Below are 13406 nucleotides of genomic sequence, written 5' to 3'. Positions count from 1 at the left end.
GTCCCAGAGCTGAAATCCCCTTGCCCGGCCCCAAAAGCAGCCCTGCGAGGGCCCGGCATGGTCCGACGCGCTGATCTTGCCCGCTTGCGGAGCATCCCTGGCTGCCCTCCCAGCAGCTGCCCCAGCTCCGGCGGCTGGGTTCCCCATCCCCTTCATGCCGCTCCGACCGGATGGGAAGGAAAAGGGCCTGCGGGGTGTTCGTGCGGGAAAAAATAATTAGGAAAGTTCATTAGGAAAACTCATTAGGGAAAAATATGAAGGCAGAGACCAGCAGCAGAAGGGGAAGGCTCGAGGGTCCCTCCTGCCAGCTGGGCAATGCCGTCACCTTTCCCCACCGGGGTCCCACTGGCGAGGCAGGAGCAGGGCTGAAAATTCAGCTTGTGCCTCCTTCCCTGGCCCTCCGGCAGCCGTACCCGGGGCACGGAGCCGGCGTGGCTCTGCGAGGGACCGCCTGCTTCCCGAGCGCTTCCCCGGGGATCCGGGAGCTGCCCGAGGCTTTGCCCCTCCGCCGGGGACTGGCGTGGGAGCGTCCCGGGGGGCCCACGGCGCCGGGGCAGAGCGAGGCGGGGGTCGCTTGCAGAGGCACGGGGGCTGCCGGGGGGCACGGGGCCGGCAGGCAGATGCTGCGTCTATTTTCTCCTCCTCGTTCATTTTGGTTTCTGTGTGGGTGGCTCATGTGAACAGAAAGGTGACGGGGAAAGCGTTGTGCGAGAACAGCCTGTCCTTTCAAACACCTAAATTTAAGCCGCCGATTTCGGTGCGTTTGCAAGGCTCACGCATGCCCGCAATTTTCTGGAGAGCCGTGACAGCCGCTGGCTTCACCACTTCTTTCTCCGAGCACATTTTTCCCCCGTGAATCACGGCACCAGCCTCCTGGAACAAATCTGTTTCGACTTTGTCCTCGTTCCTATTGTTGTGAACCATCTAAGAGGTATTTGCACCGAAGCCGCGTCCCAAAAGTCCTCTAATTATTGGCAGTCTGGCACAGCACTCCTCGGTGGACGTGAATGGAGAGAGGTGGAGTTTGCAAACCCTTCTCTCGCCCCTGCCTCGGTCCCTCGGGGACACCGGGTTGGGGATGCCACATCTCAGCCCTCATCCTGCGGCACCGGCACGTGCTAACGGCCGCTTAGCAAAGCTTCCCTCGGACCCGCTGGCATCCGTGTCGCGGAGATGCCGCCGGCCGTAGTGCGCTTTCTGATCTCCCACGTGGAAATTAGAAAGGAGAAATTAGAGGGGAGGCGGAGAGGGATGAATAACGAGGACGGCGGGGATGCCGTGCTGCCGTGGCATCCCGGTCCCCCAGCGATGGCCGGCACTGGCCGGCTGCATCTCCCAGCCAGCCCTCCCTCTGCGCTAGCCCAGCAGACTGTCACTGCCACCGGGAAGCGTGCAGGGAGGAGGGATGGAGGAAAGGAGACGGTGCCTGGCTGGGGAGAAAGGACCCCTGACGCTGCTGGCACAGCCCCAGCAAGCTGAACCCCCCCCCAGTATCGCAAAGAAAAACCACCCCCAAACACACCCCCGACAAGCAGCTGCTCACCAAACCCATTTTTAATTCTACAGCGCACCAACGGAAAAAAAATTACTTCTTCTGCTTCTTCTCCAACCCATTGTGATAAATGTTATTTCACTCAGCGCTGGCAGATAAAATCAAGTTTAAGCCACATGCCTTAAATACGAGGCTTTATCTGAGCTGGGTTTGGAGCCTGACCTTTACCGCAGCACGGTGCCGCGCTCTCTGCCGAGCGCCGCAGGCTTTCAGCGCCGGGAGCAGACGCAGTACCCCAGGTGCCTCCAAGATGGCACGGGGGCCGGGGGAGAAGAGAGAGGAGGGAGAGGAGGAGGTTTTCCTGGCCGGGGACGGGAGGGAGGGCTGGAGGGGCTCGGGGACGGACCGGCTGCCCGGCGGAGCGGGACGAGCAGGCGGCACGCGTGGGTTACGGCAGCCTGCGCCGGGGCAGGCAGCTGGGCACAGATGTGGTGAGAGCAGCCGTGGGACGTGCGCCGAGCTGCCACCGGGCTCGGGCACCTGTGGGTGACATCACCGGCGCCGAAAAGCCCCAAACCCTGCCCATCCCGGCCCCTTTCCCACCCAAAGGGTGACTCTGGTGGGGTCACCAGGCATCACCTTCCCCGTGCCTCAGGTCCGCGTCCCCCGTGCCGAGCAGGGACCAAACCCGGCTCCTCTGCGTCCCAGGTGAGCAGTGAGCCACCGAATTAAAAAAAAAAAGGCAAAAAAAAGTAGAGCCGTTACTCCTCCATCAGCTTGCTCCGTGTCCCTACGGGCTACTGCGAACAGGTAAAGGTTATATATATATATATATATATATAAAAATAGGTGGGTTTACATATATATTATATATATATATATATGTTTGTTAAAGAAACATCTAAACCATCTCTACGTGGGATGTCATTATTCACCTGTCCGCAGCGGCGATGGTGACGTGGTGACGGACCAAGGGATGGTCCCTCAGCGGCAGCAGCCTCTCCCGGGGGCAGCAGTGGCTGAGAACAGCCCCATCGTGACCCGAGTGGGCCCTGGGCCAGGGCTGGGGCATCCCCCGGGGGCTATCGCTCTGATTCACTGCTGGCCCAAGGTAATTTGTAACCCGGCTAACCGGGTATTTCAAGCTGGGTGAAGTTATTTGTTGTCCCTAATGGGGCTGAGTGACACTGCCTTGGGTGACACCAATGCCTCACCCGTATGGGAACCAGGACCGCTGCTTCGTTAGCGTGCGTCTAACTAATTTAGGCGAGTTGAGGTGCCTGCAACTTTTAACAATCTCAAACTTTTTTTTTTAACGCCTTAAAAACTGCCATTAAGAAATTTGGCCTCTGCCGAGCAACGGTAGGGAGATGTTGCCGGCAGCAAGGGCTTGGCCAGGGGTGCTCGGTGATGGGTTGCCACCAGCAAGCGATGGACAACCTGGGAGAGAGCAAGCCCCCGACCCCAGCCGGGGGCCCTGGCTTGCCACCGAGGCACGGCACGATGGCAAAGGGTGAAAAGTGAGTAAACTTGGGTTTTCTGCAGAAGAAAAAGCGAGCCACCCACGCGCCAGGAAATCTCTCCTCTCCGTGTGGGTGGTGGAGGCCCCAAGATGAGTTATCTCTAAAGGGCGACTCTGGGGATACCTAGAGATCTTCATCAGCGTGGATTCGGCGCGCGCCGAGGAGGAAATATCAGCGTCGCCAGCTGGGGCTTTGGGTTTTTGTGTTGTTGTTTTTTTCAAAGCTCTTTTTTAGCAGCTCATTTTAAAATCGGTTAGAAAATAGGAGCCTCCACCCCCCTGGGTCGCCTCTCCGTGGACCCGTTCCCACGGCCGTCGTGCCGCCCGGCCTCTCCTGGGATTTCATCCCCATGGGATGCTCACGCGAGGGGATGGCAGGAGCAGGTGCCCAGCGCGGGGGCTTCTCTTTAAAGCTATTTAATGGAAAATAACATGGCACAGGCAGCCTGAACCCAACCCTGCCCCGACACGGGCAGGCAGCATCCCTTTAGCCATCCCCACCAGCTACCCCATCTCACACCTCCGCTCCTCCCCGGGGCTCAGCTATAATCGTTCATAGCAAAACTAAAAGCCCTGAAAGATAAAATCAAGGCGACTGCAAGCAAAAATCCCACCCCGTGCATCCCCGCAAGCATCCTCGGAGCTCACACCCATGCCCAGCTTCCCCGGGATGCTCTTAGCCATTGAGCAGGAGCAGCGCTTGCAGACAGATGGGATGCTGGCCAAGCGAGGAGGGACGCACGGCGAGTTATAGCTAACACCTATCTACCATATATAACGATGTGAAACTCCTACACCCACGCGAGCTCCTTCTCCACTCGCAGAGGGGGGGGCTGACATTTAAGCTGTAGAGGCTCCCGCCCGGCTGGTGGCACAGCTGGCGGGGACACACCTGTACCGCAGCCGCTGCTGCAAAAAAATCATTATGCCGAGGTAGAAATTAGCATTAATTAGGGGTGAACAAGCAGGTAAAAACATCGTGCTCATAACGCAGCGGCGTACGCCGCTCCGAAAAGTGCTCCGCACTTTTCGCAGCGGCGTACGCCGCTGCGTTATGAGATGAGGAACTAAATATATATATATATAAAAATTTGAGCTGTGGCAGAGATTTTTGCCTGGACAAAGAACAGCTGGCTCCAGCTCAGCTTGTAAGAAAATTAAACAGAGGAGGAAGGGGGGGGGGGGGGGGGGGGGATAAAGCAACTCCAGCATTGAATGTTTATTCAGCTACAAGGAGGTTTCTCCAGCTGATCTGCTTCATAGTGCAACTTGCTACAGCTGACTTCTTAACCAGCTGCTTCGTATCAAACCCGAAGGCTTTTCCGTGTGCCGCAGAAAGCCTAACACGATGCAAAGCAGGCTGCGTTAAGGGGTAACCTGAGTGTTATTTGCCATAAAGGCAGGCAGAGGAGCCCCAGCTGCAGGGAGATGCTCCCTGCCGCTGGAAGGGAAGATCCTGCGTCGCTGCGTGACGTGGAAAAGGTTTTCCCCAAGCGAGGAAGGAGCGGTGCTGCCAGGTCTCCCAAAACCCAGACACGCAGCGCCGCATCCTACGGAGAGGCATCGGTCCGGGGCGGGTTTGCTGCCGGCAGCAGGGAGAAGAGCAAGAGCCCGATGCGAGACCCCGGAGGAGCAGATAAACCGACAGCGTGACAGTGAATTACCCACAACGACAACGCTCCTGCCGCCGGTACAGGCTTTTCTACGGTGCAGTTGGATTTATGAAGACAACCGAGCAAGTGTTTCCAGGACCTCTGCACGCAGAGCAGCCTGCGATTCCAGCTCTCCGTGCGGCCGCCTTCCCCTCTGCGGCCCCCAGGCCAGAACAGCAAACCCTACGAAAACCAACCCGTCCCTCCCTGCTTGCGGTGAACCCAGCATCCCTGCCCTTCCTCAGCATCCCAGGGCTGTGTTGGCTGGCCTGGGCTGGGCTTAGCTTAGCTCAGCTCGCATCCCCAACCGCTGGCTGGTTTTCAAGGTGAACAGTTTAAACAGAGGAAAAAAGACCCCTAAAATACAGGGAGAGACAGAGAGATTTATGAAAGTCTGTTGTTTGTCTCCCTCCTGTGGATAGATGCACAAATAAAATTAATGCCCTCGCCTCCCCCCAGGGCTCGGCTGATAAAACATCCTTTTTTCTGTCCGTTTCACAGGATTATAAACCAGGGCACTGCACGAACGCGACTGCAAGCAGCATCAGGATAACCGCATCCCGCAGGCTGAGAACCCCTCTGATGTGTGCCACCGCCAGAGTGCTCTCCAGTTCTCGATAGATTAAGTGCCCACATCACTCGTACGCCATTTGAGCGAGGAGGATTTGCAGGCAGCAAAGCCAGGCTGACAAAGTCCAAATGCCGTATTTTTCGCATGCCACGCACACGGCAAGCACTAATTTCCCCGTGCAGCGCCGCTGGCTCTCCTCTCCCCCATACGTGGTCATCTTTACAAATCACCCCAGGTCCCATAACTCCTGGTTACGGCTCCCCATTTTATCCACAGACAGGAAGAAAGGCCTCAGCGAGAGAAGCATCTCGGTACTGGGATCGTCCCAGCAACCCTGGCTTCGTGGCAGCGTGCTGCGCTGCCAGCCCTCCCTTATTCACCGTTTGCAAGGCATGGGTGCAGAGCAGCGCCAGCCTGCGAGGAGCAAAGCCCCGTATGTTATTTATTCCCCGAGATCAATCGGCAGCCACAGAGGCTCGAGCAAAGGCAGCGATAAGCTACGGTGCAACGTTCGCGTGGCCGGCGCGGCTCGCCCCAAGATGGGGCAGCCGGGGAGTTTTTGCGCCTACATGGGCACCCCAGGAGGGGGAAGGCAGGTCAGGTCCAGCTAGGAAGCCCTCCAAAGCGAGCGTAGTTGTGGCTCCAGAGAAAGGTCACAGAGACTAGTTTTAGCAGCGAGGCTCAGCTTAGTTGCTAAAAGAAGAGAGAAACAAAAAGAAAAGTCGCTCCACGGCAAGGGGAGCTCGAGAGGTGCCGTCCATCCTTTGCAGTGCCCATCGGCCAGGTCCAGCTATTCCTGGCATCCTTTTAAATGTTTACAGTGAATGTTTAAATGAATACAGGGAACCAGCTTTGCTTTGAAGCAAGGCAAGCGGAGAAAACCTCCACCCCAGACATCTGCTCGGTGTGAGTCAACGCAGAGATGCTGCTCCAAAGCAGCGACGTCTGTTCTCACGCAAGAGCACAGCCTTTGCTCCCGTGTCAAGGAAGACAGCCCAGCAGGGATGCTGCCGTAGAGCCGGTATGTTCAAGGTGCCCGCTAGCTTTCTTTGGAGTTTGTGTAATTCAGGTAATTCAAGTTATTTTGACATTTAACATTTGACAAAATAACCATATAAAGTCAAACCAACCTCATGCAAGCTCGAGTGAGCGACTTGTGTAGGCAGCCATTCTGTGCGTTGGTGTGTGGCCGCTGTAATTAAGAAACACATAAAAATAGATAAAAAGGAATAGGGGACACTTTTAAAGGAACTCTTTCCTGGCCTTTTCCCAGAGCATTTCCACAACATTCTGCCACAGTAAGGGGAAACAAAACCTCACAACAAACAGAAAATAACCCTTTCAATTCCAGTAAGCAGAGATATTCGCCTCTTGGTTTTCCCCATCTCTAATAATTGTGTTGTCGCTGGTCAGAAGTGAATTTAACAAAAGGGACAGGTGTGATTTCAGTCCTATCTAATCTAAATCTAATCCACAAACCTCGGTTTCTTTCAACCTAGAAGCTCCTGAGAGAAAGGGTAGAGCAGGAGGGCTGTGAATGTAGGAGCCCCAAACCTCAAATTGCAATACCAGCACTCGGATTGCTGTTGCTCATCTGCGCATTTGTCTCATCAGCAACTCAAAACAGCCCTTCCTCCTATTCATTAATTATCTGCAGTGGCTTCTTCTGGGAGAAGAGACCTGCAGAAGCTTGTCCTCCTTACACCTACCGACCATGGGTTTTTCCCTGATCAGGTGTAGAAAGCTACACGAGTTCACGCTCTGGAAGCCCTGGTTACGTGCTATTTCACTTCCAATTGCTGTCTTCACTTCTCTTAGAAGAGATGCTGGAGTCTTCCACGATGGTGGGGTCTCAGGCTGGAGTTACAGTCCCCTGTCCAACAACTCGCTCCTCCCCAAAGCCTCTGTTCACCATTCTTCACAGTGGGAGTCTGAACTCAGCATTGACCTTGCTTTCGGGTCCCTTCAACATGAACGATTCAATGGGCTTTTTCAAAAACCCCAGGAGAGGTTGAAAGCAATTACTCCATCTGTACGCTACTTTTCACCAGCTTTTTTCCCCCCCCTAGAAACACACAATATTATAACTGTCTACAGTCTCCAGCATACCCATGCCTCCCAAACTGGACAGGTTAAATTAACAAACAATTTTAGTGTAATTTTTTTCTGCAAAAGCATAAAGGGATGCAAGTTATCCTTCCTGAAATTAGCCCCAGGAACATTTATTTTTAAAACAAGTTATTACAGAAAGATTTCACATCAATAAAATACCAGTCCTCAGTAACTGTGCAAACTAAACGCTTATTTTCGTGACCGTTTGTGTTCTATAAGCAACACAACAAGTCTGTTCCGAAGGAACTTAATTTCCTTTGCATATGACTTGCAAAATAAGTCCTTCAGCCTTTTGCGCAAAACTCCTAGAGAAGGCAGGCTGTGGCAATTGGGGATGTTTAGCATGCTCTCAAAGAACTCTTTCCACAGGTCAGCATTGGCAAGCCTGCAAAGGAACAAAAATGCATCAAAAAAAAAATTATGAATTCAAGCTGTTAAAATACTATTTCCCGTATTTACCCCGCTCCCTCCCCAGTTAGAGGCTGGAGCAACTGCAGACATCGCTGTAACACAACGCGGCTTCCGTTGTGGCGTGCTGCTTAGCGAACCAGTGGGATTTTTCCTCGTGAGTTGTTGTTTCCTCCTTCCAGGCAGCACGCAGCCGAGGACGCCGCGCAATTAGCCACGTGCGCTGCCGAAACGCTTCCTGTGCTTAAGTCAGTGAATTCTATGAAGCAGTTCCCATGCACTGAAGCCGTTTTTTAGGGCATCAAGAAGTGCAGGCAAGCAACACTGAAAGCTGTGACAGAAACTAACCTCAAACAAAGCTGGTACTAATGACACATCTTTCTAGACAAGGGAAGGTTTTAAAAAAGATTTTTGACACCAACCTTCTGAAGGCTCCCTCAGGCTTCCAGATACCGTTTTCATTCTTCACTTGCATGTAGGTACCAAAGAGCATGCAGTAGACCGTTGCCGCAATGCCAAAGTAGTCTGTCTAAACGAAGTATAAACAAGTTTCAGCCTAAACATGTATTGAGACCACTAAAAATTAGCTGAAAAAAACCCACTCTGTGGAGCCAACAGGGCAAGCTCCGTAAGAAGAGGGTTGAGGATTGCGTTTTTAAAGCAACAAGCTGAAGCTACAACTCTAGCACAGAACTCTGCTATTTCTATACTCCATTTATTCACGCCAGATGCATGCAGGAAGCTCCAAACGTTCAGGCTGTCTATGCAGTCTCATACCTGGTAGTTCCACGGTTTCTGCGTCAGCATTTCAATACACTGAAATCCAGATGTTTCACACTTTGTAGTAAATGCCGTTCCTTCAGGAAAGAGTTTCATGTCTATACTCTGGCCCAAGTCAATGAGCGTCAAGCCATGAGAGAGACCATCTATGTCACATGTATCATTGTCCAGAAACCTTCAACCATGACAACAAGAAGCGATCACATAAGTATCAAGGCTATGATATCATGATCTGCTATCTCAGGTAGCAAAGGGAAATACTTGCCTTTCTCCAAGTATGAAATTGTCAGGTTTAATGTCACCATGAATGATTTTGCAGCTGTGGAGCTCTTCCACCATATAAAGAATTTTTACAGCAAAGTAGATTACAAGTGCTTGAGGCATCACCTTTTCAGGAAGCTTTTTGTAAATGTTTATGGCATTCTGTAAACAAAAAGGTAGCGAAGAACCATCAGCTACACAGAAACAACACGATATGGATTGCAGGTCCATGTTGATAAACACAGAATACGTTCACAATGAAGGTCCATCAAATGGAGATTGAAGGAGACATCTGAATACCGTAATACAATAGCACTCCGAATATAGATGTTCCAGAGCACAAGCTGATCACACTTACTAGCAACGTTCCGTAGTTGTAGAGCTCACCAACCAAAATGCTTCCATTTTGAAAGAAATGAGCAGAGTAAAAGTGGATATAGAGATGGTGTATACTCGGATTGAGCCTTTCCACCAGCTGTGTTGCTATATAGAACTCCCAAGGGTTGGCAGGCTTCTGGACCTGTAACCAAGAAAGTTGATTTACTAGGAAAATCTATTCGCTTTAAAGCAGAAGTTCTTCTCAGGTTGGATTTTTTTTTTTGCTTGTTTTTTAATGGCACACCAGGCACTTTTTCTCTTGACCAAATAAAATACTTTATCTACAGTAATTAACCTGAGGTCAACACACTCAATGATTAATCATCTTGAACCAAGACTTCAGTTACACACCACAATTCCATTCCGGCTTATACACTCTTTTTATTTAAGAGTGTTATTTAAAATGTCAGTCTTTCTGCAACGGTGATGTTTCTGCTGGCAACAGACATTTTGTGTAAGAGAGAAGGCTTCTGAAGTCAAAACAGGAAAACCCTTCCGATTCCTTCCCCTACTATTTCCCCCACTACACTGAATACCCGATGCTCAAAAAAACCCCAAACCCTTAAGTCACCTTCACATACTAGAAAGCTCTCGGGTAAGGTGTTACACTAAAGATTTTTGCTGAAAGATTACATGTTGCAAAAGAGATCCACAAAAAGATTCCCAAAGTAGGACAAAAGATCTGATGTGGAGAGGCTAAGGGGGCGTGCGTGTGTCGACTCAATCACATAACCACGTTTCAGCCAGACTGCAGTAACTGTACACGTGCCCTCTCAGCGAGCAGCAGATGCAGGGATGCATGACCTAGTACAACCCTCTTGGGCTAAGCTGACCTCGCAGTTGCACAGACTTTCCTTTTGGCAGCGGCTCTGATGTAAACACATGCTATCATCTGTTGCTCATTCCTGCACTGAAGCAGCCTGGAAGAAGACAGGGCAGAGCAGAGAGGGGAAACTGCTCAATCTACAGTCGCCATCAAGACAAGCGTGTTTATTAATAAAACTGTACCAGAGAGGTATCACCCAGCAAAGTCTACGTGATAGCCAGCTGCCAAACAGGCTGGCTGCACAAACTGCAAAAATGCTTGTGGAAAGCTAGTGGGCGTGTATCTGGAACGAAGAGCTACTAGGTCGCACTGAAAGGGCTGCAAGAGCAATTTTATCATCAATCCACAAACATTTTCATTTGCTGTGGACTAAGAGCACTTGCACAAGTAGCTGCCTTTGTCTGCTGAGAAAGACAGCCTGGCTGTAATTCGTACTCCTTAGGATCCTTGTGACTACTTTATAAAGAAAAGATGAAGAGGCAAGTTGAGTCAAGAGGATAAATAACTTCCCATGTAGAATGAATCAGACATCACAGCATTCAACCTGAACAAGGCTTTGAGGATAGACCAATATGCTTTACTTCATATTTGTAAATAAGAAAACTCAGCAGAATCCAACCAGGGTAGGCGTCATTACTGTAAGACTCCAGAATTTTCCAGAATTTTCTACTCTGAATCAACACTACTTACCTTTAATATTACTTTCTGATTGTTTCTTGGGTTACTTGCATCCAGAATGGAAGCCTGATAGACTCGAGCAAAAGCTCCCTCTCCAACCAAGCAGTCCACATGGAACGAACTGGAACCTTTAAGAGATTAACAACATCAAGTCCTGCTTACAAACTTCACAGAAGAGACATCAGCACTCGGAGAAGGTGGGGGGAAGAAAAAAAGAAAAAGCACCAGCCATATACAAGTTATTGCTTTAACCCTGACGCTAGTCTTTCTCTACAGGTCTCTTGTTGCTAGCCAGCCTTTCCATAGAAGAGAGCCTGTACTCTTGAGAACAAGAGTGCTGCGAAGTGCCACATACTAAAAAATCAGTGTTTCTATTTTAGTCTGACTCCCTGGAAATAATCAAATTCCAAAGTGCATTCCTTAAAAGGTAAACACTAATGTTGAAGTCATACAAGTATGTTGCAATTACTGTCATACAGATTTTGTTGACACAGGACCGCTGCTGCTCTATACAAAGTTTGAGAGTTGTGTCACAGATTACTAGGAAAGGAAAACTAGGAAAATTTCCTACTCAGAATGCCTAATCAAAAATGCTTATGCTACAAAAGACAAACAAAAAACCAGGTCTAATTTCAAATCTGAGGTTTAGATAATCTGGAAGCTATCTGGATATTCGTGCAAGTAAACTGAATTAGAAAAATACTTCAGAGGTTCCCAGAAAAGCTTCAAGAAATGCTTTAAAGTGAAATGTTTGAAGTAGCTCTTACCCAGTGGGAGTTCAGCCTTCAGAATGATGGATGGAAGAGTAGATTTCCATTCAAAGTAGTTGGCATATGTGTGGAGTGGTTTAGGAAGCTCTGATAAGAATTTGCAAATCAATTCCTTATCCCAAGGGTTCTCAACAAGGACTTCATGGAAAGAAGAAAAATATTTAAGCTTTAAGAAAAGTGTCATTTCAAAGAGGTAACACAAACTTATACTTGAATGAGTATCACTGATTTAAAAAAAACAAACAACAAACAAACAACAAAACAAAAGCCCCCAAACACAAAACAAAAAACAACACAAAAATCAAAGAGGGCTAAGCTAAGTATTCCTCAATTTTCACAATCCAGCTTTTATACCAATGTTTTCCCTGTTAAAGTCGCCCAGAAAGACAGATGTTTCTGAAGTATTTGAGCCTCAACTAGCAAAGAACCCATAGGCACTCCTGAGTACTCCTGTACTTCAGAATATCTTTGGCATCAGGTAATACAGGTACGACCCAGCCTTGTCCTTCCTTACGTCACTTGTACAGAATCACAGAATCATATAGGTTGGAAAAGACCTTTAAGATCATCGAGTCCAACCATAAACCTAACACTGCCCAGCCCACCACTACACCATGTCCCTAAGCACCTCATCCAAACGTCCTTTAAATACCTCCAGGGATGGCGACTCAACCACTTCCCTGGGCAGCCTGTTCCAATGCTTGATAACCCTCTCGGTGAAGAAAAATTTCCTAATATCCAGTCTAAACCTCCCCTGGCGCAACTTGAGGCCATTTCCTCTTGTCCTATCACTTGTTACCTGGGAGAAGAGACCGACCCCCACCTCTCTACACCCTCCTTTCAGGTAGTTGAAGAGAGCGATAAGGTCTCCCCTCAGCCTCCTTTTCTCCAGCCTAAACAGTCCCAGCTCCCTCAGCCGCTCCTCATCAGACTTCTGCTCCAGACCCTTCACCAGCTTCGTTGCCCTTCTCTGCACCCGCTCCAGTACCTCAATATCCCTCTTGTAGTGGGGGGCCCAAAACTGAACGCAGTATTCGAGGTGCGGCCTCACCAGTGCCGAGTACAGGGGCACAATCACTTCCCTAGTCCTGCTGGCCACGCTATTTTTGATACAAAAATCGTACATACGCAGCGATCTCCTCGCAGGAGCCACAAGACAGTTTGCCCACTGCAAGTGACCACCTTCACGTTGGAACAAAGCACAAAGAACACGACACCGCTCCGGTCTCGGACTTGACAGAAGAAAACTGTAGGCGATGCTCTGTACCTGCAGCTCTAACGCTGCGGGCTGTCCTGTCCTGCCCAGCTCCAGACAGCTTTTCATGGGAAATTTTGTCCACCCCAACAGATGAGGAATATTCACTTCTGCTCGTAGCAGTCTGCTCATGTAATCTTTGAGAAGTAGCTGTAGCAATTCCTTGAATTCTATTTCCTTGTTTCGAGACATTTCCTTGAAGCTCTCCTTGTTCTGCAACGCGTTCAAGAGCAGGGCTACATATTTAAAACAAAATATTATTAACTGACAGTACTGCCATGGTATTTTTGCATCTTCAGTAAGCAAAAACGTGTCAAGCGTCCGTGCTTGCAACTTTGGCCATAACCAACATTAAGATGAATAAAATGGACATTTCTTAAGAAAAATAAGATCTGGTCATATCGTGCTACCCATAGTCTAATAACTTTCAAGTTCATTGGCCAACAAGTTCAGCCAATATTGAAAAGAAAGCAGTAGTTTTACATACACAGCCATTAAAACTTTCTGGACAGTTAACTTCTAATTTAAACGTGTCAGAAAACTTACATCACAGGAGCATTTTCAGGGGCATTATCACCATACCCAGGTTCATTTAACTCTGCAAAGTGCCGAGATGTATGCTAAGCAGAGTCAGCCTGACACAAATATGTCAGCTCTAGATTACTTGGAAAACTTGAATCAAGAGCAGCATAGCAGACCTG

At 49.6% G+C, this 13406-nt stretch overlaps 1 protein-coding gene across 1 annotated transcript in view; it reads right to left on the bottom strand.

Moving 5' to 3' along the window:
- Positions 1-6371: 6371 nt before the first annotated feature.
- Positions 6372-13406, bottom strand: part of BUB1 (BUB1 mitotic checkpoint serine/threonine kinase) — a 34429-nt gene continuing 27394 nt past the window's right edge. Inside the window, exons 34-41 of the mRNA XM_075497069.1 lie at positions 12718-12941; positions 11448-11588; positions 10693-10808; positions 9157-9318; positions 8803-8960; positions 8535-8712; positions 8180-8286; positions 6372-7734 (exon numbers count right to left, since the gene is read on the bottom strand). Coding sequence (XP_075353184.1) covers positions 7539-7734; positions 8180-8286; positions 8535-8712; positions 8803-8960; positions 9157-9318; positions 10693-10808; positions 11448-11588; positions 12718-12941 — 1282 coding nt within the window. The 3' untranslated portion in view covers positions 6372-7538. The remainder of the gene's footprint in view (positions 7735-8179; positions 8287-8534; positions 8713-8802; positions 8961-9156; positions 9319-10692; positions 10809-11447; positions 11589-12717; positions 12942-13406) is intronic.

The sequence above is a fragment of the Mycteria americana genome, chromosome 3, assembly GCF_035582795.1.
Source record: "Mycteria americana isolate JAX WOST 10 ecotype Jacksonville Zoo and Gardens chromosome 3, USCA_MyAme_1.0, whole genome shotgun sequence".
NCBI lineage: Eukaryota > Metazoa > Chordata > Aves > Ciconiiformes > Ciconiidae > Mycteria > Mycteria americana.
The sequence above is the reverse complement of the archived record's forward strand: the minus strand, read 5'-3'. Positions and strand labels throughout refer to the sequence as shown.